Here is a 22,141-nt window from a genome sequence, read left to right as displayed (position 1 = left end):
AGAGTAAAAATCGATCAAAATAATGTTATTTTTATATGTATTGGTCAAAATAACGTTGTTTAAATTAATTTCAATAAAATTTTTTTAAGTTTGTAAGTTTAGTGAGTCATACACCTTCAAGCTCAAGTTTAAATTTTATAATATTAAACTTTTAAACTCAAATTTAAGCTTTAAATTTAAAAAAATCATTTTTCCATCTATATGTTAAAGATAATTACCAGTTTTAACATTTAAAAAGTATTTATATTATTTTATCTAAATACTATGATAGGGATGTATTAACTATCATTTTATCCTTGAGGTTTTAAAATTCCATAATAAGATAAGTCAAAGGAAACTATAAATAATATTGTAAAGGTGTAAATATTATCTTATAAAACTTATTAAATATAGATGAATATTTCCCTATTTAAAAAAAAAAAAACTCATATTTAACTCCTATATTTAAAAAAAATTCATAACATTAATAGTTTATAACATAATATTTACACAACGTATCTATTATTTTTTAAATTGTCATGAGACACGCTAACAGATAGAAAAAAATTTGACAAATTACTGAAACGATAACTTCCGAAAACTTTTAAGTTTTATTTATTTATAGAAGCAATATAGTCCGAAAATATTGTACAAATTTTAATTGACTAATATTATTCGTAAAAATAATGACATATAATTAAATATTGTTTTATCTTTTATTCAAAATCATCCAATCATATAATAAAATATCATCATTTGTGCTCATAATTTGTTCACATAATTTTGTTTTATACTATCTCTTGTGACACCAAAAAATACTGCCTAATCTTTACTCTAAACAATGTCATTTACTGTCACTGCTGCTATTGCTACATGCCACAATCAAAATCAATGGTGCTCAAACCAAGAAAATAATCACTCTCCGAATTTGAGATCAATATGAATCTTTAAAAACAATAATTCTGAATAAATATCAAAGGCTTTTAACATTCAAATCCGAAACAGAATTCAGGATACATTCAATCCATAGGATTCAACCATGCTGTGATCACTAATTCATCACAAAGGCGCCATTAAGCTGAAAAGGCTTTTATATAAATCAACCAACCTGATCATTATCATCCATTACAATTGAGCTTTCAAACCTTCTTCTGACAAAGCTCCTTGAAGTAGGCAACCTGCTCACCAGAATATCTTCCAAAGTGCAAGACAGTAAAGTATTTTCAGCCCATCAGCTCACGTTGGTAGTACTGTAACTTGCTTATGATGCACACTTGTTTCCCAGCTCACAAGTATTTGAGCATGCCTCGACCCTCCACGCTAAGTTTGGTAGCTTGCATTTGCTTCTTTTTGGGCGCCTTCAACTGCTGCAACTTCTTATTCATCTGCCATCCCGGTTAAACATTTAAGTTAGAAACTATGCAATCTCTAAACAATATCAATTTTTCAGTCGTCAGAACTTTCTTAAAGCGCATAAGTGACTAAGTTCTAAAAGAGCAGAGGTGAAACATAGACAGAATTTCAAAGGCTTCACTGAGTAAGAGCAAAAATTTTAAACAAGTTCACCGCAAGAATGCTTATACAAAATTTAGTACATTTTTTGTACCAGACCAAAGCAGCAAACTTGAATGAAAAATTAACATCTCGACTAACCTTCATTCGGCGTTGGTCGTGCATAACTTGTTTAGCACGGGCTCTAATTTCTTCTGGATCAATTTTAGATTGGGGACGCACCACAAAATCCAATGGGGTTGCTTCTGGTCTCGATGCATGTTGCCTTGTGGCTGAGTCTTGCCTTGAAGCTTGTTGCCCAGAAGATGATTGACCAGATTTGCGGTCCCTGAATTGTATATGCAAAAAATTGGCATGTGAAACAATTTGAAATTGGAAGCAATATTTCCCAGAAAATATAAGACCATATGCAAACAGATGAAATCTCTCATCACATCTTACCTAGATATAACCAAATCATCAAAATCACCATCTCTAGATTCCATTGCTGCAGATTTATTTGTAGGCCTATATAAAAATATTAAAAAATAATAATACATTAATGAATCAGAAATATGGAAAACCTATGCAAGCACATGAGAACCACCAAATAACAGTAATATAGATTACTTTTTAACAGATGGCCTTCGAAAAGGAACCCTGTCATCATCAACATTTTTCATGTCCTCAAACCTTGTGCTCTTATTAAATATGGGTCGACTCTGTATGCATTTCAAACCACAAAAAAGTCAATATCTGTATACGTAAAACAGTTTCATACACAGATTTTCTAGAATTGAAAAGTATGTCCCAAATACATAATTAAAAGAGCAAACACAAACAAAAATAAAGTTGAGAATGAAACTGCAGTACAAATCAAAATTTTAAACACAAGAAAATCCACAAAGGAAAAGAAACTACAGGGGCATAAAACAGAAAATTAAAACAAAACACTAATTTTCTCGTCATGCCACGTAAAACTTGTTTCTAAGATTCAGAGAAGAGAATCCTGAACTTAGATACACAACAGTAAAATGTAAAGTTTAGGCAACAATAAAGACCAAGACAGGCATTACCCATTTGTCAACGAGATCCTTCGCAAGCTTTCTGTTTGATGTGGTTTCCTCATCAGATTTTGATAAAAACATGATAACCTGTAAAGGAAAAGATCAAATCAACCCAAATTGATACTCCCAGTGCCAAACAGAAAACTGCATTTTTTTGATGAAATAATCATACACCTTTCCAAGACCGCTTTTCTTCAATTGCTCCCTTCTATCATACTGCTCCAGATCAATTGGAAACTGCATGAAAAAAGTAAAATTCAGGGTCTAAATAAACATAAAATTTGTTTGGAAGCAATGACCATAAGTAAAGAGATAAATGAGAATAAACAAGTTCATACATCAGTCAAAATCTTCAGAATAGCTGCACGGATGTTTATATTTGGTAAACTCCCATCTGGAAGGGGTTCAAGCCAATTCTTTAACAGAGTCAGCACTCCATGGTCTAAAAATTCTTGTTGAAGCTGCTTCCTGCATCAAGAGCAAAGACAAGAAAAAATATAAGAATTATTGCAAATAAAATAGAAGCACACTGAAAATGGAATGCAGGTAATCAGCTTACTTTGAGAGAACCTCAATAAGAAGAGACAACTTCTTGAGTTTATTAATAGCAGGTTTATTCTGTCTATTAAGTTCAGCATCTTCTTCAGCAGTGACCTCAAGCTCAGCCATGACATTCTCAACTAGCAATGCAATTTGTGCAGGACTTTTCTCATTCTTTTTCTTCTTTTTGCCCATCTTGAAGAGCTCATTGATTTCCTCATCCTCATCACCCTCCTCTGCCTGGCAAAGTCAGATCATTGTACATAAAACTTATATATGACACCCGCGTTTTAAGCAATATTAATTCAGCAACACATAATATCAGTACATAAACCTCTCAAGCTTTCTAGATAGCTATGCCAAAAGATTCATTGATGAAAGAAACTAACAAATAATAACAGAGTTGCATAAACGTAAAATTGGGATAAATTAAACGTATAAAAGGATGAGGCATTTACCTGAGGAGCATCATGAGCAAAGCGCATTTCATTGTCACTTCCATACCTGTCACTAGGGTCAACACCACTGTCATCAATGAAATTATCATCATCCACCGTCCTAACACCTTCCTGATCATCCTATCACATTTAAGACATATACAATTACAAACTTCATCAACAAATCAAGACCTCTAACTACTGACAAAACATATAAATACAAGACTAAATTGTGAAATGAAGAAGAATAAAGTAGAGCTACAAGAAGAAGATCACTGGGATAAATTAAAACAAAATTTCACCAACAAAAAGTCAAAACCTTAATCAACCAGGCAAATAAAAATCCCAACATGACAGAACACATAAGAACCACATAAAGATAACCAAAATCAACACTAACTGATGCGCGTACATAAATTTTATAGTAACAATGAGAAAGCAAATTAGCTAAATCACTAACACTTAGTCAAATAACTGAAGCATGACCAAACGAAAAAACATAAAAAAATAAAAATATTCACAGCCAAAACACAATGACTCCACTATAAAACCCGATCAAAGTTACAAAATTTCAACTATACTAACATGCAAACATCCCAGCAACAAAGAGAAACCAAAAAGCAAACGCTACAAACCAATCAAACAACCGTCTGGAAAAGAACTAATAACACAACAAACCAGCAAAATATGAACCAAAATCATCATAAAGAAAGAAAAAAAACAAGAAACCTCAGAATCTCCAGGCGGTGCAACAGCGTTCCACATCTCATTGAGCATTTTATCACTATCTTTCATATTTCCCTTCTTACCAGATTTAGACCCACTGGCCTTCCCCAATCTCCTCTCCTTATCCACCTTTACTCTTTTACTACTCTCCTTTACTTCCTTCCCCCACTTCTTCCTCTTCCTCTCCTCCATCTCCCTCCCAAAATCATCCCCGATAAAGTTATCCTCATCATCGTCATTCTCATCAACCAAATTAGGCGTACCACTCCTGGGAATCGATCCCACCTTTTTCACCAACCTCTTCCTCGGTTTCGATTTTTCGTTATCGTAAACAGGAGTCTGCGACCGCTCCCTCTCGGGGAAGTCCCCGATGTCGTCTTCCAAATCATCGAGGATGTCGTTTTGATGAGGCTCGGGAGATGGCTCCCGGTCCGATTGCATGTCGTCATAGTCCATCAATGGCTCTCCATCCTCGTCACGATAACTACGCGTCCAATTCAATTCAATCAATTCATCACTCAAAGAAACCCTAGCTTTCAACATGAAGACCAAAAGAAAAAAGAAAAGAAAAACATGGTATTGAGAAAACTTACGGATCGTCTTCGTAACCCATTGCGGTGATGAATTGCTTAAGAAGATGGCAGTATCGATTGATCAATATGTGTAGATTTATGAAAGCGCTAAGCTTTGGCGGTCTCGTATTACGTTTGTTTGTTTGTGTAGTCCCAGAGCGAAGGGGATTGGGCCTTGATCCTGTACGGGAAGGCTTACCTGAACTTCCTGATATCTCCAATAGGGAGAAGGACTATTTCCCACCCAACTTTTGATGCATTCTCAAATTGGCACCCACGGCAGATGAAAATCCAGTTTTCCCACCCGTGACCAAACTGCAGTCCAATTTTTCAGTTAGGGACAGGGGCAAAATCGTCATTTGCTATTTAAAACTTTAAAACTTTTAAATTTTACCGTTTCCCCCCTCCAGGTTTTAAAAACTAATAACTAACCCATCCTCAAAATTTAAAAAGTTTAGATTTCACCCCTAGGGTTTGCTCCTTCTCTGGCCACCATCGACGGCCGACGCATTCGACCGATCTCCCATCTCCGACTACGAAGGACGACCCTTCTTCCCCCAGATCTGGACGACGAAGCGTCGTCCAGATCTGGAAGAACAGACGAAGGACGACGCTTCGTCGTCCTTCGTCGTCACGTCTTCCAGATGCGACGAGAGACGAAGAGAGAAGAAGAGAGACCTGGACGACGAGCGACGAAGAGATCTTCGTCTCTTTGTCGCACCACCGCCGTCGCACCAGGAGAAGGAGGAGGCCGGTAATGACGCCGGAGAAGACGTCAGGAGATGAAGTTGAAGAATGGGGGTGAAATGCTAGTTTTGAAAGTTATGGGGGGCGGCTATATTTTGAAAAATATGGAAACCCTAGGTTTGGGGGTGAAAATGTTAGTTTTTAAAGTTGAGGGGTATTTTGTCATTTGCCATGGGGTGAAAATATTAGTTTCTAAAATCTAAGGGGGTGAATGGTAAAACTCTCACATTAATTTGAGAAATTAAATTGAGGGGTATTTTTGTCATTTCATCTAACAAGGGTAAAATAGACATTTTACCCTTATGCAAACAGAGATCATCCATTTTAACAGCTCACGGGTGGGAAAATGGATTTTCATCTGTTGTGGGTGCCAATTTGAGAATGCATCAAAAGTTGGGTGGGAAATAGTCCTTCTCCCATTCTTTAAAGAAGTTGATAATATTGAATAATGCATGATCTTTAATTAAAACGAACTCCTGTGGTCCGTCCCGTCGTTATCGGAGGCCGGATCCAGGAATACATGACGATGGCCCAAAGAAAAGCCCATCATACTCATAAATTTGCTCAAAGATTTTTGTTAGATTAATCAGCCGTACTTGACCCAATCTATCCTTCGCCAAAAACAACTTGCCCCAATTTGTTTTTGTTTCAATTGTCGATCGTCTTCTTCTGCTCTTATCTCCCTTACGAGGTGTCTTCTTCTTTTTTTTTCTTATTGTAATTTTCTAAATTTCGTTTCTGTGGTTGTTTGCTTGTTTATTTTTTCTTCCCGCTGATAATTTTATTTTGATTATAATTCTTTTTGTTGATTGAAGTAGTTTATATAATTTACTTAAATTTTAATTCAAACCCTAACCAGTGGCTTTATGTTATATTCATTTTCTATTTCTCTCTCGGCATCACGATGCGGAAAAGTTCATCTTTGTATGTTAAAATGACTCGTAACAAAAATCTACAGGTTTTATAATTAAATTATCTTTTTCTTTTGAATAGTGTAGGAATCCAAACCTTTTTTGTTGCACATTACTAGACAACATAGGACGTTTGTTCCCCTCGTTTTGGAGCTTAAAAGGCCTCAAAATCGGTTTAAAATCTTTCTTTGTAATCAAAATCCAGTGGTTGAGAACTACAGATTATTTTATGGCCTGTGGCTGCTGGAAATTTTTTCCTGCTGTGAATATTAGACCCTAACGTATGCAGTTGATGGTTTGACAGAGTTGCCTTGAAGTTAACCTAACATATGAGGTTAATAGCATGCTAACTGCTAAGATTAAAGAAACTTTAGTGCAAGGTAGTAATAATGTGACTAGTTAACTTTTACAAGAGGTCTCCTTGAATAATTAGTGAAGGCAGTCTCCTGGATTATTATTATTATTATTTTGTCTTGTTTTGCTTTGTGGATGTATGAAATATATGTTAGCAGTTTAATGGTAATATGTGGAAGCAAATACATTTGCATATTACTGTATAGTTCCTAGTGTCTGGTGTGCTTAAAAAGTTGAGGTGTTTACAGGTTGTTTTAGTTGAAATTTGAATTTACCCTTTTTTGTTATGCCTATAATAACGAAGGATATATATATATATGGTTTGACTGCAAAGGAGTTTGCTGTTTCTTAATCTATTTCAGTTGCAGCAGTAAAGATGGTATCTGGCTTGATAAATGCAAATCCAACAGTGTATGGAAAGAAAGAACGACGGGTTCGAAGTTTCATTGGTAATGCAGATGAGTATGCTGTTGAGCCAATTGACCAACAAGAAATATTTGATATCCTTTTTGGCTTGGTTAAATTTGATGCCAGCGGTAAATCTCACATTGCTTATGATAACTGAGATAAGTTTTTTGTGGTTCCTATGGAATCATCATCTATTGCAAATATGTATTTTGCTGACTGCTAAATGCAGTAACAATTTGTTGTAGCATGATTGTTTTTTGACATTTTGTCTTTTTTTTATAGTATCAATTATTTATGAACTAGAATAATTTTAAAAGGGATCAATGATTTCTGAATAAAATTGTATGATGGTTATATATTTATTTATTTTCTTAACATTTTTACATCATGTAAGAGATATAAAAGATCCAGAGCACCCATACTCATTGGAAGAGCTCAAAGTAATTACAGAAGATGCAATTGAGGTAGATGATGAGCATAGCTATGTAAGGTAAAATATTATCTTAACCATGTTCATTAATCTCATATTCAAGTTATGTTTGAAAATTTAATGAATATATTCTCATTCAGGGTCACTTTCACTCCAACAGTTGAACACTGCAGTATGGCAACCGTTATTGGTCTGTGCTTGCGGGTGAAACTTATGAGGAGTCTTCCTTCACGTTACAAGGTATTAATTTGGCTGACAGGTTTCCATTTAATTTTATTTGCAGTGCACGATTACTACATATTAGATCAATGGAAGCCTAATGAATCGAGTGGTTTTGTAGAGTTCTTGGGATGATTGTTGGATTAGTGGGGCCAGTATATTCTAGTGCCGCTTTGTCATTATGTTATATGTTGTTTGATATCTCTTGATATTTTATATAATACTAATTTGAGGTAAGTTTGTTTCTTTTAGTAGGCTTTGTTTCCTTTTTTATTGTTGTCTGGCTTGGAAAGTGGACCTATCTCTGGACAACCAAAATATGGGTTTTCTAAAACAAAAAAAAACCATTATCATGTAGATTCATGGTATTTTTGTTGTGTTATTGGGGATGGGCTGTAGTAATCTTTCTTTTTGGTTTCTTCTTTTCATACAGATTATACACATTCATGATAGCCTTTGTAAACCCTTCAACTCTGATACCAGATTGGCTTTGTTCTTTTAAAGGATACTTGGCCCAATATCTGTTTTACTTCTTTGTAATATCAATACTCCTTTTTGTTTCGTACAAAAATAAAAATAAACTTGATATTATGAACCCGTAGTACCTGTTTGTCAACTTTTTCAATGAAGCTCTTCTCTCTTGTCTTTCTCATGATTGGTTGTTTGGTTTCTCCTTCAAGGGCATTGTTGGTGCACAATGCTATATATGTAGGAAGACACGGATCACCAATTAATGAGTACCGATGTTTACGTTTTTAGTGGATTCCAAAAAAATTATATTTCTAGTGTATGCAGAATGATTGGAGTTTACTTGCTATAATCATTGTCAAGTGATTCATGAGGATGAAGTTTCCACATACTTTTGTCTGTGCCACTAGCCCTGTTGTTACAATATCCCTTGTTTTGTCATGTTATAGTGGTAAGTTTCTATTTGTTGTTCTTTATGGATGAAATTTACAACGTTTTTAGTTTTGAAAATCTTGATTTTTAAGCTGGTCTTCACATTGATTGTCTTACATGCATCTCATCACCCTCTTTCCTACCATCACTTCACTTCCTAATTGTTCATAGTTATTGTTAATAGGTGGATATAAGAGTGGCACCCGGAACTCATGCAACAGAAGCAGCAGGTACTTACATACTTTCTCTTTGCCTCTGTTTTTCTTTCTTCATTTGGATTGGCTGCTGAAAAGCATTACTGCTTTTGTTTGTGGCACACACCCGTATGATGCTAATGTGGAGTTGAATAGTGACTTATGATTCCAGTTACATGTAAAGCTTATTGGCGGTGAATCCACTGGCCTTGATCACTGTTCTCACTTACCATCCATTTTCACATACAAGTTTGATGGGGTCTTATAGCAGCACTTCTTGGATATGCTTTAAAGCTTTAACTCTAAGAAACCTTACATAAATTATGTCATGGCATTCATGGAGAATTTTCCTTTCTAATGCAGTAAATAAACAACTGAACGACAAAGAACGAGTGGCAGCAGCACTGGAAAATCCAAACCTCGTGGATATGGTTGACGAGTGCTTAGCCCCAACATATGGTTGACGAGTGCTTAGCCCCAACATATGGTTGAATGTATTTCTGCCCAGCAATAGAAGGTTTCGACTCCTCTGTGGTTCTGGTAACCAATGTACAACATCGATCTTTACTCGTATCCGGATTTTATTACGTCTCCTATAATTATAGGTAGGAATTATTTAAGGGTTAAATAGTTTCAGCATCTCATCCAACTTTGACTATTTGCTTGGTTGTAATTACTATGATACATATACATTAATAAGCATATGTTGTTGAGATTTGCCTTTCATTTCTACATATTTTCTTTACTAGTAATTACAGTGTAATATTTTTTCATAGATTGTAGTTAGACATTTTATGTATTTCCTGTCTATTAATTGATTTTTCATAGATTTGACTTCTTATATTTATCTTATGTAATAACAGTTTTAATACTAAAGTTTGAATAAGAAATTCCTTTTTTTAATTATTATTGTTTACTATCTGTAGAAGTTTCCCTGTCTACCATTAAGGAAGTAAACCCCCAAACCATTTTATTAATGATAGAACAGATACGAAAAGCTTCCTAAGAAGCAAATCAATGTGATGACAAAAATTAAAATAATAAACTTAGTCTTATATTTATAACAATATATGATTATTTTTACTCAGACACCGAGTTACTTGGTCTTGTTGGTTGAATCTGGTGTGGTATGTCGTGCCATAAACTGTGTCATATCAAAGCCTGTCAATTACTGGGTTTTGCGGGTTGGATCGGCTTACAAACATGGGTAGACCCGTGACACATTCTAAGATCTTTTGGAAGGTTCTTTTGTGCGCCTTTAATGAACCAATCCATGTCTTCCTGTAGACCAGTTTACAAAATTATATTTTTAAATTTTTAATTAATTTTAATTATTTATTATATTTTAACGTGTCGTATCAAATTTTACAGACCCTATCCAAAAAGGGGCCTACAATGGATTGACCATTGACATGTCTATTCGTAGTTCCTCAACTTTCAACGCTTAACTAACAACTCTCTAAACATTTATTTATTTATTCATTCGCCCCTTGTAAGTATTCAAAACTAGTCCCTTTTGATTTTAATACTGTATCTTTTGGCTACTTTTTCTTGATGGATTGTGCGGAATGCGCATTGAGCTGACTGAAGACAACAGGCCAAAAATGGGAATAACATGGTAAATAACATTAATGAGCATCATAATAAAATACAATCTTGTATGTAAATAAAATTCTTTCGGGGCTTTTCTCCGTCACTTAATTAACATGAGTAAATGTTAACCCTAAGTCTTTTGATAATACAAAGACCCCCAGCTGTTTAAAAAACTATCACTAATACCCTCGCAGTTTAGCGGATAAGAAACACGACTGGGTGTCACTGACAGTTTCTAAAATTAGTGGGGCTAAAAAACAGAAGACTAGACATGAAATACCGAACCAGAGCGAGTGACTTTCGAGAGTTCACGACTGCGCTGCGCGTGTGCTTTGGGTGTCGTTGTGTTTGGGTACTGTTTAAGACTGCGAATCGGCTCAGACACTACCTTAAACTTACTCTGTTAACAAACTTTCAGTTTGAGGTGGCTTTGATCATTTTGTGATTCCTGAGACAGAGCCACACAGCAAGATCAATGGCGGAGTAAGTTCATTCTCGATATCAATTAATATGCATCATCTAAATTGTTTTAATACGTTTATATTCAAACTTTAGAACTGGGTTAGAGGATTTTGATGTGATGAATGTGAAACTCTGCAGAGTTGTGGCTTCAGCTCCTGGGAAAGTGTTGATGACTGGGGGTTATCTCATCTTGGAGAGACCTAATGCTGGAATTGTTTTGAGTACAAATGCTCGATTTTACGCCATTGTAAAGCCGCTTTATTACGAACTCAAACCTGATTGCTGGGCGTGGGTGCGTCTTTAAATTATTATTTCTTTTTTTTTTTCGTTAATCTTATTTTGCGGTGGTTTTTGTTGTTAGTTGTAAGCGCTTGTTTAAATATGAGTTAGGTTCATTAATAAATCAGGAGAGATTGAAGCTATATGGGTTTTGCTCAAATACGATAATAGTATAAGATCTGAATGTTATTTTGTGAAATTAGATTATTAGGCCATTTAACTGATCTATGGGGATGCTTTGTTTTTTTAAGATTCGAAACTGTAATCTTAGGGGGGCTAAATCCAATAATTGTTGTGTTACTTGTTGCCTTAATACATTGGATTTTTTCTAACTACATTATTTGATGCTTTATAAGCTGCAAGTTGTAAAGAGATATTGTTGCCTAATAATTGATTTTGGGTTCCATATAACCTTTCAGGCTTGGACTGATGTCAAATTAACATCACCTCAGCTCTCCAGAGAAAGCACATATAAGTTGTCACTCAAGAATTTAGTTCTTCAGAGTGACTCTTCAAGGTAAAGTTCATTTTTTTTTCTGTTATTTGTCTGCCCTGGGATTTTCCCTACTTTAATCTATTGTATTTATCTATACATACGTACTATTTCTTGCTCATTTATATATTTTTAACAAGTTTAAAGGTTTGTGAAAACATTGTGTGTATTCCTTTTGGCCAGGTAGCCCTGTTTTTAATTTAATATTTTTCTATAATAACTAATTGTGAATTAATTCTTGAGATCATGATTAGATTTTATTGGCTCAAAATTCTAGTGATTTGCGAAACCCTTTTGTGGAATATGCAATTCAATATGCTGTTGCTGCTGCTCATACCACATCTGAGAAGAAGGATGCACTAAACAAACTACTCTTGCACGGTAATGGTTCATGTTTCAGTGTTACTCTATTCTATCAACATTGAATAAACTCTGGAACAGAATCTAATGTTCTGAACTACATAGTTGTGCAGGACTTGATATCACAGTTTTAGGTAGCAATGACTTCTATTCATATCGGAATCAGGTATCAACCTTTAATAGTGCTTCATTAATTTCCTTAAAAGATGAAAATGCTCTAGTGACATCTGTCTCTCAATTATATGTCCCTTTCTTAAGATTATCTTGTCACATATTTCTTTGGCTATGCTAGACCGCCATTTACAGTGGTTGTTGTGGACTCTCTGCTTGCTGTTTCTGGTATCAGATTTGTAATGCCATATGATGCTTACCAACATATAACAATTTTGCTTTCTTCAAATAAGTTGCCAAAAAATTTTATATAGGAAAGGTTGCCAGCTGTTTTCTTGCTTCCAGTGTTTGGAGGTTTCTGGTTAGTGAATTTCTGTCTCGACATTTTTATTTAAGCTACCACTTGGATGTACCACTTTTCACAGATTGAAGCACGTGGGCTTCCTTTGACACCAGAAGCATTGGCTGTACTTCCACCCTTTGCATCAATAACCTTCAATGCAGAGGATTCAAACAGGGAAAATTGCAAGCCTGAAGTTGCGAAAACTGGATTGGGTTCATCGGCAGCAATGACAACTGCTGTGGTTTCTGCTTTACTTCATTACCTTGAAGTGGTTAATCTTTCCTTTTCCAATGACAAACAGAATGAAAAGAAGGATTCAGCTGATCTTGATGTTGTACATATGATAGCTCAAACTGCTCACTGTATCGCACAAGGGAAGGTTGGCAGTGGGTTTGATGTCAGCTCTGCAGTTTACGGCAGTCAGCGTTATGTTCGGTTTTCACCAGAAGTGATTTCTTCTGCTCAGGTCTCTTTCTTTTTCTCTGTTTGTCTCTCATTTGTGTGTGTCACGAGAATACATCATCATCGATATCATGATCATCACCAGTCTCATTCTTTTATTTGTCATGGTGGAACACATTGTTTCTGTCTAAATTTTTTTGTTATATAAAGATCTCAGAGCTTTAAGTAAAGTGGTGGTTATTAGCTTTGTTACATAATTACATTGTAATGGTGATAAATGTAAGTGTAGATATGAACATTAAATACTGGTGAACTAGCTTCCCTTTTCCTTCCATTTAGTATCGCTTCTCCATTTGTGTGAATAATGAAATTTATCTTATTATACATGGGAATTCTGATAGTTTTCTTTTGATAATAATTTTAGAGTTATTTTAATTATTTTTCCTCTGGAATTTTTGCAGGCTGCCATTGGAGGAGCATCATTAGAGGATGTTGTTGTTGATATCCTAAAAGGGAATTGGGATCACGAGAGAACTAAGTTTTCCTTGCCACCATTGATGAGTCTTGTAAGCAAGCTGAAGTCTTTAAGTATTCTACTTATTTCATTATATGTGTGTGCCTGCATGTCAATTCCATATGTGCATATGAATCTAGTATAAAACACTATTTACTTTTTATAAGTATGTTTTTATGATAAAGTATTCTCCATATAGAACATTTTGTTTCTTTGGTTCTGCAGGGCATGAAATGTTTCTTCTCCTCTCAATTTTTGCGTCAAATTGTCAACCTTCCTGCATTTTTTTTCCTCCTCTCTGTTGCATATATCGTCAGAGAATTCCAAAACCCATTATTTGTTCATTTAATATTCATTGTTCTTTATGATGGATTGGAATTTTCATAAATAGCATGCCAATGATATAAAGGGCTTTCTTCAGAGAGTCTTGTGCTTACTAGGTGCTATTCCAGAAGTTTAGAGTGCATATTATTGTGATTTGGGAAAACCAACGCATCAATGTATAAAAAATGGTTTATACTGTCAGTAAAACAACTCTATTGGATTTAAGCATGTACTATTTCTTTTGTGCAAGAAATAGAGTAATCGCCTTTTGTTGCGATTCTTTTCCTAGCTCTCGAAAACCATGGAACCACATTATGCTCATTGTCAAAAATAAATATTATTTTTGGGCTTCAAATTATCAGCTTGAGCTTTTGGGATTAATAATTGCTTAATATTTTATCAAAACCGGTTTGACTAGGAGGGATTTATATTCGAATCTTGCTTGCAAGCTTGAATTTTTTTACCTAACCAGTTACTTAATGCCCACTGTGATTGTGGCTTTTCCCAGTTGTTAGGAGAACCAGGAACTGGTGGGTCATCCACACCTTCAATGGTTGGTGCAGTGAAAAAGTGGCAAAAATCTGACCCTGAGAAATCCCAGGAAACATGGAGAAAATTGTCAGAATCAAATTCACTACTTGAAACACAACTCAGCATGTTAAGCAAATTGGCAGAAGAACATTGGGAAGCATACAAAAGTGCGATAGAGACTTGTAGCAAGCTCAAGTCAGAGAAGGTAATAGTTATTGGGTTTTTTTTGCCTGCACTTTCCAAAGACATGATATTTAAAATATTACCTGGTGACTTTTGGACAACAAGATAAATCACAAAAAATTTAATAGGACATTTTGGATATAGTTATTCTCAAGAACTTTGTCATTTCAGTTGTGCCAGTGAGCAGATGTTTCATATGCTTCCAAATATTTTTTTATAGTTCCTTTGAAATTTTGACTTGTCCTCATGTTAGATGACATCGGAGGAAAGCCAAACCTATTCTTTGGTAGTACACCAATTATATTTTTATACTCGAATTTGCTCCTGTTCATCAGCCGAGAATGTTAATTGGCAATTCAATAGATTCTGCTTGGAAGTGTGAAGCTGTTTTTAACTTATCGTGATAAAGAGAGTTACACATCTAAAGCAGTGCATCTTTGTACCTTGAAATGCAGTTATTGAAAAAAAAAAAGAAGTGCTGCTGGAAGATCCAATTTCAAAATTGTAATTTCCAAAGCAGGGGCATGGTTTTATCATGGTTGGCAATGTGGAAGTTGTTGAGACTATTTGATTTATTTATTTTATCAAGTTTAGATATTTAAGTTTTTCATATTCATATTCATGCTTGTAACGTATACTTCTATTTTTTTCTCCTTTTTTCTGATTATTGATGTTTGAGATGATTTCCCACATTATGATGACAGTGGTTGGAGCTAGCTACTGAACCAAGCAAGGAAGCTATTATTAAATCATTGCTAGGAGCAAGAGATGCTATGCTTGGGATCAGATATTATATGCGCCAGATGGGTGAGGCTGCAGGTGTTCCGGTGGGTAACTTTCCCTTAAAGACAACATTTTCTTATTGTAAAAAAAAAAATCTGTTTTTGCTTTGATTCACTTTCTGTCCTTTATTCTCCTTATAAAATGGCTGGTTTGATTATCTTCCAAGCACCATACTTCTCATATATTCCTACAAGATGCATCTCAACCAAGTACATATTAAACGAGGCCATCTAAGAAATTTTGAACTCAATCTTCAAAGTCAATTTCGTTCATAGAAAATGAATTAGGAAATGCAGCGATTTTTATTTTGCTTAAGCAGTTGTAATATTGGTCTCCATCCTGTCTGTCATGAAATCTCATATATTTTCCCTGACTTTCTCAAATTGCAGATAGAACCTGAATCACAAACTCAGCTTTTAAATGCTACGTTGAACGTGGAAGGAGTTTTGTTGGCTGGAGTCCCTGGAGCAGGTGGATTTGATGCTATTTTTGCTGTTACATTAGGGGATTCAGGCAGTAACTTGACCAAAACATGGAGCTTACTGAAAGTTCTGGCATTGTTAGTTAGAGAAGATCCTCGCGGTGTTTGTTTAGAAAGTAGTGATCCGAGAACCAAAGAAATTACATCAGCCATTTCTTCAACTCACATCGAGTAAACCCACATGGTTCATTCATATTTCAATAAATTGTAAACATCAACTTAAGATCTAGTGTGAAAAATTTGGGGACTGATTTATCAGTGAATGGGTTTGAAAGATAGAGAAACCTTTATCATGCAGTTTAATTAGTTATACATGTTGTGAGTCCCTAAAATAGTGTTCAATAAAATTGGGTTTTTAGTTAATCCTCATTCCATTTTCTTAAACTTTATGGGCATATAGCATGGATTGCAGAGAAAGTCTTTTGTATATCTCGCTGCAATACAATCAACCAATGGGAACATGTCACATCAGCATGAGTTGTAGAACACACTTTCTCATCAATTCATTTTATCGCAACATGATGCACAAAAGAAATCTTTTTCCTTATCTGGATTTAATAAAAGTGTGGGCTCCCCAATATTGAGGATTTTTCTGAATGGTGTGAGAAATTTTGAATTATAGATAAATTAAAATTTAATTATATGATGATATGTTATTTTAACATTTATTTGAGTATTCAAAATTAAAGATATTATGACTCAACTCACATAAACTTGATACTAGAAAAAGTGGATTGTGTTTACCTTATAGGCAGCTCGGCATGATCTATTAAAAAATTATAAATAATTAAATATTAAAAATTGTAATTTAATAAACAATCTAAAAAAACTTGTGGGTTAACCGTTAAAAGGTCAATAAGATATGATCCTAGGACCTTAAGGTTTTGTTAAGTTTGCTTGGCATAAAGGTTTATCAAGAGATAAGTCTCAACCCAAATTGACACTTAAGTATGATGTGTTATATCCAAACCTGTTTGATATAATTTATTATAATTTTGTATCATCTCTACACTCAAAAGTGAGTTTGGGTAAAACTAAATACAAATGGCATTAATACTTTTACATACGTTGTCCAATCTTGTTGTTTATACTTTTCAAACACAGAAACACTAGAAAAAAGAGAAATCCATGAGGCTGTCACTTGTCAACCCATTTTGTCAAAGCTTTTGTGGGAGATTCACCAAAATACCTAATTGGCATCGACCTTTTGTCGGCTTCTATTTGACCAAAATTCCCCCAAGTGGATTAGGCAAAGTGGTCACCAAAACCACACTCAGATTCGGAGACAATAGATGTCATGTCACACTGTCAGCTCTCTTTTCTTTGGAAAATCGAGCAAGACAAGAATGTATATTCGACAGTTTAGTGGGTACGTGGGTCTGCCCCGAATTACACTGCAGGATAGATTTGCATTCTTTAAAAATTTTTTAATGTTAAAAATAATATATGATTAGAAAGATAAACAAATAAAAATTTATATAAATAATTAGTATATTTGAATAAATATATATTAAAATATTATTTTATTTAAATATTTTTATATATAATTATTTTCAAATATTATTGAAACTTAAACTGGTTTTTGAAAAATTTTACAAGAGTTAAAAAAAAAATAGAAAATAGAAAACTAAATTTTTTATACTTTTAAGAATTAAAAAAAAGAACAAAATTTTTTCAAAAAGTGAAAATAAAAACAAACAAATGGAACATCAAAGGCATTTGATTTTTAAAAGGATGAATAAAAAATTTAAAAATAAATCAATTTAATTAATTATATTAAGAGAAAATCAGATTAATCTATATTCCTTGTTACAATATTATAATAAAAAATAATTAAAATTTTTTATTATCCACCAAATTAAATAAAATATAGATTACCTTATATAACCAAACCGCCTGATAATCAACCATTTCTTAGAGAAGACAGGGGAAGAGAACAAAAAAAATTCTTTAATGCAGGATTTAATTCCATTTTAACATAACAGACAATAATTCAAGTTATAGACAGGAGATGATCATTATGCTGATCATGGCAGACGGTGAAGAAGATTATTTATTTGAACATAGCTGGATTCTGTAACAATTAGACAATGTTATTCCACCTAGACCCAGAAATTCTAGTTCATAGAATTTCTGGCTTATGATTCAGGGTAGTTGATAAAGAGGTTGAAATTACTCTGTCAATGTATCTAAACCTTAAGAAGATATACTCAAGCCAAGTGAGATTGGAGCCGAACAGGAAGCCTCTGTGCCGGAGTTGGGATTATACTACCAAAAATCTGTTCTTCAGGAAATATTACCTCCCACTTGAAGCTCTTCACAACGTTATGCAGAAAAGAAAGCATCAAGATTCGAGCATACTCGTTTCCAGGACATGTTCGAGGACCTCCACCGAATGGGACATTGCAGAAAGGAGGAAAATTCTTATTACTTGTTTTCTCAAACCTCATCGGATCAAATTTTTCCGGCTCCGAAAGCAATCCGGATTTTGGTTCGTTGTACAAACTGACCAAAAGATCTATATCAACACACACACAGAAAAGCAAAATTAGTATAACTTCATATAATTACTTTAGAAGAGCCAATAAAATGTAATTAGTTAATGATTTATACCTTCCAGCCTTTGGGAATGGTGTAATTTTCATATTTGAAGTCGACTTTAGCTTCTCTGAAGGTTCCTTGAAATGGAGGTATGAATCTCATCACTTCCAGTGCAGCATTCCAGGAATATTTCATCTTCTGTAAGTCATCCCAGTTTAGATGCTCGCCAGGTTTCTTGGAGCTAGCAATTTCCAGTTGTTCTATTTCCATAAACGTATGTTTGAATTATGATCAATAAAAGGATGTGAAGAAAAATATTAAAATTAGTTCAAAAGTTAATTACCAGTCCGAATTTTGTGATAGATTTCAGGCATTTCTCCCATAAATTTCATCAGAAAAGTTGTTGCAGAAGTGGGAGTGCTGAATCCAGCCACCAGCAACCCCATAACTTTATCTACAATTTCATGAGCAGGCATAAACCTGCCATTTGGATCAGGGTTAGCAATCATGTATGATAAAATGTCTTCCATTTCTCTCCCATTCGCCATTTTCTTCTCTTTAACAAGCGCCAATATCTCTTCCCTTATAGCTTTCACTGCCCTTTTCGCTCGATAAAAAATGGTTCCCGGAAAATTTACAGGAATAGAAAACTGCCCTTTGCTTATTGCATCCAACAATTTGGTCAGTTTCGCTATTTTTTTATCATCCTCAAACCCCAAGAAGAATTTACAGGATAAAGTTACCATAAGAAGCTGAACAAGATCGAACACTTTCACTTTCTCTTTACCATGCCAATGCAGATTCAAGTGTTGTTTTATTATTGGCTCCATTTTCTCCAAGTATTTCACCAGAGCTTCAGGCCGCAAGTAACCAGGCGCTCGGAACACTTGAACCTCCGTTTCTCGCGGCGTCGAAGCTGAAGCAACCGTCTGATATGTAGAACGGAAGAGCTTTTGAGTAGCAGGCGGACGCCACCCCACAAAAAGCTTTTCTTCATTGCTGGCTATGAATTTGTTTCCATCAACACCGCATAAGACGACGGTTGGTTCACCGAAAACCTTGGTTTTGAAGGCTTTTGAGGAGTATTTCTTCATTCTAGCCCTCATGAATTTGCTTGGCTGGCCGTATAAAAACTCGTAACTTTCCCCGAGAATCGGCCATCCGAAGCTTCCCGGTGGAAGATTATCAGTTTCTGTGGAGGATTTTGGCTTGGAAGTGTAAAATATAATGGAAATGGCAATAGCAATAATCAGTATGACTGACAAAACAAAGATGAACAATTCCATGCAGAAATATATCACTAAGTATCGATCACAGGTGAGATTCTACAAGATTCAGAATGGCTGTGGCCATGGATACCCTATTTATAGAAGTTGAAATACTGTAGCCTGAAAAGTTGCTTTTGTTTTCGTTGTTGCCAATGGAGATGGTTATTTTTAATTACTAATGTTATTGTGATTATCGTAAGGCCAAAAGACTAATTGCCACCCAAGGTTTGGTGGAATGCCAAACTCATATTTGTTAAATTTTAAAATTTTAAATATTAATCATTATGTTAAAATTAAGAATAAAAATATTATTAGTTAAAAATAATTAAAAATTAAAAATTTATTATATTTTTCTCTCTAAGTTGATAATTTAATAATCATCTCCCACCCAAAATTTAAAAAGTGGTCATTTCTTTTTGGAGTTTTCATTTTTTTCAAATTTTTTTTGGTGACTTGAATCGGCCATCCCACCTATCTTTCATCTGGTGGCCGAAGAAGAAGAAAGGTCGACAGACAAGAAGGAAGGATGCTTGATGAGAAGCGACAAATCTCATGATACTAACGAGAAGAAAGAAGGAAGGGAGATGCTTAGATGATAGATCTCACGCTCAAAGATGGATGACAAATTGCGCTTTGATTTGTCCAATCTCTAATAAAGATTGTTAGGATTGGAGTGAGAGAGACTAGAAAGGAAAAAAAATGCAATCGGAGCTGGTGATGACCGCTAGAAGTAGTGATGGAAAAAAACCTTACGAAAAAACAACCATTTTTTAAATTTTAGATAGAGAAGATTATTAGATTTTTAAATATACGAGAGAAATATAATAAATTTTTAATTTTTTAAATTTGTTTAGTTACATAATATTTTTACCTTTAGCTTTAGAAATGAATTTTAAAATAATGGTAGATATTTTAAATTTTTAAAAATTAACAGGTATGAATTTAAGATTTTACTAAACTTTGGGTGAAAATAAGTATTTTGGCGTTATCATAATTAAACTCGAAGGGAAATTGAAATTTTTATCATTTTTTTAATCATGTATACATATTTACCACTCATCTCAAAGTTTAAACAAAAAGACCATAATAGTATTTCGTTTTCTTAAAATACTTCTATTGATATAACTTATACAAAAAGAGAGAATATTGTCTCTCTCTTTTTGTTTTGCCTTCCAATGAGAGAGAGATAAAATTTGTTAAATTTATTTAGAGAATTAACATTTGTTGTAAAGATTTCACAACAAAATTATTCATATTCAAGTCAGTATGTTATGTGTTTTTTTATGAATAATTAAAAATTAAATAATATATGATAAATTCATGTTTATAAATTTATATAAAATCTAATTTTATTATTATTTTATATTATTAAATTATTTAATATTGTTATTTTATATTATTTTTATTATTTAAAATTATTATAATATTATATAAATAATTATAAAATATAAAAATTTAACGCCAAAAAAAATTTCAGACAAAGAAAGGGTTGGCTTAATGCCAACCTTTGGCGGCAATGCCAAAGGGTCGGCGTCGCCAACACCCGCTAAAATAATTATTTCTGTTTTCTTTCATATAATAGGCCATATAAATTTAATTGAGAAAAGGTTGGTAACGTCAACGCAAAATGACTTCATTTTTTTATAATTTTCTTTCTTGCAGTAGGGCCCAATGACTTATTTTTTTATAATTTTCTTTCATACAATGGGACCCACTGCATGAAAGAAAACATAAAACAAAATAAATATAGTGGGGAGTTGATGATTGCATGGAAGAAACCAAAAAGCAAAATAAATCCAATAGACCCCACTGCATGAAAGAAAATTATAAAAAAATGAAGTCATTTGCGTTGGCATTGTCAAGTTTTTCCCAATCAAATTTGTATGACGTCATTATATGAAAGAAAACAGAAAAAAAAAATTCAGCAGGGATTGTCCCAAGGGCCAAGGGGTTGGCATCACCTATCTATCCTTAATCTTAACATTTTTATATTTTATAATCATTAATATAATATTAAATAATATTATAATAATTTTAAATAATAAAAATAATATAAAATAATAGTATTAAATAATCTAATAATATAAAATCACAACAAAATTAAATTTTACATAAAGTTATGAATATAAATTTATCATATATTATTTGATTTTCAATTATTTATAAAAAAAAACATATAACATACAGGTTTTATTTTTCAATCATGTGTCTTCTCTGTTAAAATTTTTTTTTTATATTACAGAGATTCTTCTTCAATGAAAGGCTGAGAAAAAAAGAGATAATATTTTCTTTTTTTGTATGAATTACATTAATAAGGGTATTTTAAAAAAATAAAATACTGTAATGATATTTTTGTTTAAATTTTAAAATGAGTGATATATATTTATATATAACAAAAAAAAAAGAATAAAAGTTTCAATTCTCAAACTTTAATTAGGATGGCGATAAGCCGATGACTACAAGGATAATTAAGTTGTGGTTGTACATCGACAAAATAA

The 22,141-nt window shown here is 33.6% G+C and overlaps 3 protein-coding genes and 1 pseudogene across 3 annotated transcripts; 2 read left to right on the top strand and 2 right to left on the bottom strand.

Annotated features, from left to right (window-relative positions):
* Window positions 1–919: 919 nt before the first annotated feature.
* Window positions 920–5,017, bottom strand: LOC123196700 (protein IWS1 homolog 1-like). The gene is made up of 11 exons (XM_044610786.1): window positions 4,834–5,017; window positions 4,244–4,724; window positions 3,536–3,655; window positions 3,097–3,317; window positions 2,876–3,005; window positions 2,712–2,774; window positions 2,547–2,624; window positions 2,101–2,192; window positions 1,933–1,998; window positions 1,633–1,819; window positions 920–1,364 (listed from the first exon to the last, which is right to left on the bottom strand). The coding sequence occupies exons 1-11, from the start codon at window positions 4,851–4,853 to the stop codon at window positions 1,266–1,268; spliced, it is 1,557 nt and encodes a 518-aa protein (XP_044466721.1). The 5' UTR covers window positions 4,854–5,017; the 3' UTR covers window positions 920–1,265.
* A 1,043-nt stretch (window positions 5,018–6,060) lies between these two features.
* On the top strand, window positions 6,061–9,701 carry LOC123196197 (protein AE7). Its single transcript, XM_044610113.1, has 6 exons — window positions 6,061–6,250; window positions 7,187–7,324; window positions 7,617–7,722; window positions 7,803–7,902; window positions 8,966–9,011; window positions 9,339–9,701. The coding sequence occupies exons 2-6, from the start codon at window positions 7,201–7,203 to the stop codon at window positions 9,437–9,439; spliced, it is 477 nt and encodes a 158-aa protein (XP_044466048.1). The 5' UTR covers window positions 6,061–6,250; window positions 7,187–7,200; the 3' UTR covers window positions 9,440–9,701.
* Window positions 9,702–10,858: 1,157 nt separating this feature from the next.
* LOC123196196 (phosphomevalonate kinase, peroxisomal) lies at window positions 10,859–16,197 on the top strand. The gene is made up of 10 exons (XM_044610111.1): window positions 10,859–11,051; window positions 11,169–11,322; window positions 11,729–11,826; window positions 12,080–12,183; window positions 12,276–12,328; window positions 12,699–13,082; window positions 13,480–13,584; window positions 14,365–14,592; window positions 15,275–15,397; window positions 15,743–16,197. The coding sequence occupies exons 1-10, from the start codon at window positions 11,044–11,046 to the stop codon at window positions 16,007–16,009; spliced, it is 1,524 nt and encodes a 507-aa protein (XP_044466046.1). The 5' UTR covers window positions 10,859–11,043; the 3' UTR covers window positions 16,010–16,197.
* Window positions 16,198–18,044: 1,847 nt separating this feature from the next.
* LOC123196526 lies at window positions 18,045–19,661 on the bottom strand (annotated as a pseudogene).
* Between the last annotated feature and the right edge of the window lie 2,480 nt (window positions 19,662–22,141).

The sequence above is a fragment of the Mangifera indica genome, chromosome 14 (assembly GCF_011075055.1).
Source record: "Mangifera indica cultivar Alphonso chromosome 14, CATAS_Mindica_2.1, whole genome shotgun sequence".
NCBI classification, from domain to species: domain Eukaryota; kingdom Viridiplantae; phylum Streptophyta; class Magnoliopsida; order Sapindales; family Anacardiaceae; genus Mangifera; species Mangifera indica.
Note: the sequence above shows the minus strand (reverse complement) of the source record. Positions and strands in the feature narration are given on the sequence as shown.

Coding starts and splice junctions, on each gene's coding strand:
- LOC123196196 (XM_044610111.1), top strand. Junction 11,323..11,728: donor AACCTGATTGCTGGGCGTGG/GTGCGTCTTTAA, acceptor ATAACCTTTCAG/GCTTGGACTGATGTCAAATT. Junction 12,329..12,698: donor TCTATTCATATCGGAATCAG/GTATCAACCTTT, acceptor CACTTTTCACAG/ATTGAAGCACGTGGGCTTCC.
- LOC123196700 (XM_044610786.1), bottom strand. CDS start 4,853: ATGGGTTACGAAGACGATCC. Junction 2,775..2,875: donor TTCTGAAGATTTTGACTGAT/GTATGAACTTGT, acceptor TTTTTCATGCAG/TTTCCAATTGATCTGGAGCA. Junction 2,193..2,546: donor AGGATCTCGTTGACAAATGG/GTAATGCCTGTC, acceptor AAATGCATACAG/AGTCGACCCATATTTAATAA.
- LOC123196197 (XM_044610113.1), top strand. CDS start 7,201: ATGGTATCTGGCTTGATAAATGCAAATCCAACAGTGTATGGAAAGAAA. Junction 7,325..7,616: donor TGACCAACAAGAAATATTTG/ATATCCTTTTTG, acceptor TAACATTTTTAC/ATCATGTAAGAGATATAAAA. Junction 7,723..7,802: donor GATGAGCATAGCTATGTAAG/GTAAAATATTAT, acceptor ATTCTCATTCAG/GGTCACTTTCACTCCAACAG.